This window comes from Acipenser ruthenus, chromosome 45 (assembly GCF_902713425.1).
Source record: "Acipenser ruthenus chromosome 45, fAciRut3.2 maternal haplotype, whole genome shotgun sequence".
NCBI lineage: Eukaryota > Metazoa > Chordata > Actinopteri > Acipenseriformes > Acipenseridae > Acipenser > Acipenser ruthenus.
The window spans coordinates 2,622,709-2,627,659 of NC_081233.1; the positions used below are offsets into that span (position 1 = coordinate 2,622,709).

General features: G+C 47.5%; 1 protein-coding gene across 1 annotated transcript; it reads right to left on the minus strand.

The window, feature by feature from the left end:
- Window positions 1-368: 368 nt before the first annotated feature.
- LOC117404928 (N-acyl-aromatic-L-amino acid amidohydrolase (carboxylate-forming)-like) lies at window positions 369-4,713 on the minus strand. The gene is made up of 3 exons (XM_034007768.3): window positions 4,291-4,713; window positions 1,207-1,451; window positions 369-752 (listed from the first exon to the last, which is right to left on the minus strand). The coding sequence occupies exons 1-3, from the start codon at window positions 4,420-4,422 to the stop codon at window positions 716-718; spliced, it is 414 nt and encodes a 137-aa protein (XP_033863659.3). The 5' UTR covers window positions 4,423-4,713; the 3' UTR covers window positions 369-715.
- Between the last annotated feature and the right edge of the window lie 238 nt (window positions 4,714-4,951).

The window sequence follows — 4,951 nt, forward strand, 5'->3', positions numbered from 1 at the left end:
CACTGACCTTTCTCTCTGGGTGGATACAGGCTGACAGGACAGACAGACAGACAGACAGACACACACACACTGACCTGTCTCTCTGGGTGGATACAGGCTGACAGGACAGACAGACAGACACACACACACACTGACCTGTCTCTCTGGGTGGATACAGGCTGACAGGACAGACAGACAGACACACACACACTGACCTGTCTCTCTGGGTGGATGCAGGCTGTCAGGACAGACAGACACACACACACTGACCTGTCTCTCTGGGTGGATGCAGTCTGTCAGGACAGACACACACACACACACTGACCTGTCTCTCTGGGTGGATGCAGGCTGTCAGAACAGACAGACAGACACACACACACTGACCTGTCTCTCTGGGTGGATGCAGGCTGTCAGGACAGACACACACACACACACTGACCTGTCTCTCTGGGTGGATGCAGGCTGTCAGGACAGACACACACACACACACTGACCTGTCTCTCTGGGTGGATGCAGGCTGTCAGGACAGACAGACAGACACACACACACTGACCTGTCTCTCTGGGTGGATGCAGGCTGTCAGGACAGACACACACACACACACTGACCTGTCTCTCTGGGTGGATGCAGGCTGTCAGGACAGACACACACACACACACTGACCTGTCTCTCTGGGTGGATGCAGGCTGTCAGGACGCCCTCCTCGTCTCGGGGGTAATCAAAGGGCTGCTGGAGCTCAAAACACTGCAGAGGAGAGTAGGGGAGAGAGAGACCTGGAGAGAGACAGAGAGGGAGAGAGTTGAGAGAAAGGGGCAGGGGGAGAGAAAAGAGAGAAAGAAAGGTAGAGAGGGGACAGAGAGGGGGAGAGGAAGAGAGGAAATTAACATTGTATACAGACAGACTTCCAGACGTCTTAAGAGACAGACACACACTCACAAAAGACACAGAGACATAGATGGACACACACGCACAGATACAAGCAGCAGACTCAAAAACAGAAAGACACAGACACACACAAACAGACAGGCTCACATAGACACACAAACACGCAGACACACAAACAGACAGACACACAAACACACAGACAGACAGACTCACTCAGAGACACAAGCAGATGCAGTTGGAATTAGAGAGATGTAGACACAGACAGACAGACCGACCGACACAAATACAAAGACACACAGACTGACCCTGGTTGAATAGTTACATAAAGGGTGTTTCACTCACCTCAATATCTCTGCTGTGAAGCACCTGTTCAGGTCTGTCTCCAGGTATCTCCTGTTCTGCTTGGTTGCTCTGGGATTGGCTAACAGTGTCTGAGCTCTGAAGCTGCGCCAGTGCAGAAAGGGGGTGTTGCCCTGCCTCAGCCACTCCCTCACCAGACAGACTCCTCCCAGCTCATCGCCATGGGTACAGCTGGTCACAACCACTCTGCTGAGAGGTCGGGAGGGAAAGGCAGTGGAACGTTCCATCTGAGAAGAAGAGGGGTGTGTGAAAATAAAAAAAACACATCCATTTTATTTAAATTTAATAAAAACAAAAAGTCAACAACTATTATATGTAACAAAAAAAAAAGAAATACAGGCACCAGATCTTTCATACACGCACTCATGCAATATCCATAGCTGATCAATGCACCATGCAGCAGTTCCATACATACTATAGCACCACTACGGGAATCCAATGGGACTTTGTTTGATTTCTAATTGAAGTATCACAGTGATGGTGCCCATAATGTAATCCAACACTGTGCCATCATGGTCCTATTTCTTTAACCATGGCAGTGCTGTCTGTCCGGTACCATCAATGCACTGTGCAGCAGCAGTACCACACATACTGAAGCACCACCATGGGAATCAATACATGCAAACATTCCCCACAGCTGCTTTCATGTTTTTTTGGACTGTGGGAGGAAACCGGAGCGCTCGGTGGCGAAAAAAACCCATGCAAACACGTTGGGGGAACATGCAAACTCCACACAGACAGACAGACAGACAGACAGACAGACAGCAGACCCTCATTTAAGGGCTCAATAAAGCAATTGTGAGCAGCTCCTCAGCTGGAACAAAACCCAGCAGAAGCACAGACACACAAACAGACAGGAGGGTCCCCAGGACCAGAACTGGGAAACACTGCACCAGATATACAGAAAGATGTTTCAGTGTGACAGACTGACCGAACTTTGTCCTAGTGACCTCTGACCCCAAAAATAAAGTTTCGAGCTTAAAAGCGAACTCGTTATACAAGCAGAGAGATTGTTATCATTTCCCATTTGAGCCGAATATCGTATTAAAAATGCACTGCACAGTTTACAGTCATACTAAAGGACAGGGCAGCATTGTGAAGCACAGAGAGAGGGGCAGTGGTAAAGTAAAGCACAGGGCAGCACTGTGAAGCACAGAGAGAGGGGCAGTGGTAAAGTAAAGCACAGGGAAGCATTGTGAAGCACAGAGAGAGGGACAGTGGTAAAGTAAAGGACATGGAAGCATTGTGAAGCACAGAGAGAGGGGCAGTGGTAAAGTAAAGCACAGGGAAGCATTGTGAAGCACAGAGAGAGGGACAGTGGTAAAGTAAAGGACAGGGAAGCATTGTGAAGCACAGAGAGGGACAGTGGTAAAGCAAAGCACAGGGAAGCATTGTGAACCGCAGAGAGAGGGACAGTGGTAAAGTAAAGGACATGGAAGCATTGTGAAGCGCAGAGAGAGGGACAGTGGTAAAGTAAAGGACAGGGAAGCATTGTGAAGCACAGAGAGAGGGACAGTGGTAAAGTAAAGCACAAGGAAGCATTGTGAAGCACAGAGAGAGGGGCAGTGGTAAGGTAAAGCAAAGCACAGGGAAGCATTGTGAAGCAGAGAGAGGGACAGTGGTAAAGCAAAGCACAGGGAAGCATTGTGAAGCGCAGAGAAAGGGACAGTGGTAAAGTAAAGGACAGGGAAGCATTGTGAAGCAGAGAGAGGGACAGTGGTAAAGCAAAGCACAGGGAAGCATTGTGAACCGCAGAGAGAGGGACAGTGGTAAAGTAAAGCACAAGGAAGCATTGTGAAGCACAGAGAGAGGGGCAGTGGTAAGGTAAAGCAAAGCACAGGGAAGCAATGTGAAGCGCAGAGAGAGGGACAGTGGTAAAGTAAAGCACAGGGAAGCATTGTGAAGCGCAGAGAGAGGGACAGTGGTAAAGTAAAGGACAGGGAAGCATTGTGAAGCACAGAGAGGGACAGTGGTAAAGCAAAGCACAGGGAAGCATTGTGAACCGCAGAGAGAGGGACAGTGGTAAAGTAAAGGACATGGAAGCATTGTGAAGCGCAGAGAGAGGGACAGTGGTAAAGTAAAGGACAGGGAAGCATTGTGAAGCACAGAGAGAGGGACAGTGGTAAAGTAAAGGACAGGGAAGCATTGTGAAGCACAGAGAGAGGGACAGTGGTAAAGTAAAGCACAGGGAAGCATTGTGAAGCACAGAGAGAGGGGCAGTGGTAAAGTAAAGCACAGGGAAGCATTGTGAAGCACAGAGAGAGGGACAGTGGTAAAGTAAAGCACAGGGAAGCATTGTGAAGCACAGAGAGAGGGGCAGTGGTAAGGTAAAGCACAGGGAAGCATTGTGAAGCACAGAGAGAGGGACAGTGGTAAAGTAAAGCACAAGGAAGCATTGTGAAGCACAGAGAGAGGGGCAGTGGTAAGGTAAAGCAAAGCACAGGGAAGCATTGTGAAGCGCAGAGAGAGGGACAGTGGTAAAGTAAAGGACAGGGAAGCATTGTGAAGCACAGAGAGAGGGACAGTGGTAAAGTAAAACACAGGGAAGCATTGTGAAGCACAGAGAGAGGGACAGTGGTAAAGTAAAACACAGGGAAGCATTGTGAAGCACAGAGAGAGGGACAGTGGTAAAGTAAAGCACAGGGAAGCATTGTGAAGCGCAGAGAGAGGGACAGTGGTAAAGTAAAGCACAGGGAAGCATTGTGAAGCACAGAGAGAGGGACAGTGGTAAAGTAAAGGACAGGGAAGCATTGTGAAGCGCAGAGAGAGGGACAGTGGTAAAGTAAAACACAGGGAAGCATTGTGAAGCACAGAGAGAGGGACAGTGGTAAAGTAAAGCACAGAGAGAGGGACAGTGGTAAAGTAAAGCACAGGGCAGCATCGTGAAGCATAGAGAGAGGGACAGTGGTATAAGGCATAATTAAAAACAGGATAAGCCTTATAAACAGCGAAGTGTAATGAAACACAATGAAAGCTTGATAGATCATTGGAAAGCGTTGTTAAGCACAGATTTGGTGAGAAAAATATTCATTCGTTATTTTATAAGTTCTGCAGTTTCCTTCCTACCAGGTTTCGCGTTGTTGTTTCCTTCAGAATTAACTGCCTGCCCGGAACTGTAAAAACACCGGTTTTCGCTGCAACACGGAAACAACGCCGCATTGGCAGACAGCAAATAGGGCAATACCTGGCTTCACTCATATACTTAACATAGGAGTAGCAGCCATTTTGGTTGAGGATAAAATAAACCGCATTACAGAAAATATCCGCAAGATGGCACCAAAGGACAGATAATTATTGCAGCAACTGATAACTTTTTACACAACTTTTTTTTTTGTTTTCCTTTTACGATACTGTGTTTCGGCGTTTTCAGTTCAACCCCCTTCACTATTATTATATTATATAAAAACAGAACTGTGTGATTGAACACTGCCTTTCAGATTTGAACGTAATCGCGCCTGCGAAACAAACTGCGAAATACTGGAGGGAACACAATCGCTACAGAATTCGGGACAAAATAAATAAATAAATAAAAATGCTACAATAGGGAACTGGGAGTGTTGTGTCAGGAAGGACGCAAGACTCTTGTACTTATAAACGTTGTTGTTTATTATCTGTCGGAACAAACACTCCCTAACACTCAGCTTTATTTTAGAAGTCCCACCCTGTGTGTTCCTAGCCCAAGCTGTCCCCCCAGGAACCGTCACCCGATTTTCCACAGTTCCCCATT

Excerpts from the sequence above, each read along its gene's own strand:
- LOC117404928 (XM_034007768.3), bottom strand. The coding sequence starts at position 4,422 with ATGAGTGAAGCCAGGTATTGCCCTATTTGCTGTCTGCCAATGCGGCGT. Across the intron at positions 1,452-4,290 it reads AAACAACAACGCGAAACCTG|ATGGAACGTTCCACTGCCTT; the intron begins GTAGGAAGGAAA and ends TCTTCTTCTCAG. Across the intron at positions 753-1,206 it reads TTCACAGCAGAGATATTGAG|GTCTCTCTCTCCCCTACTCT; the intron begins GTGAGTGAAACA and ends GTCTCTCTCCAG.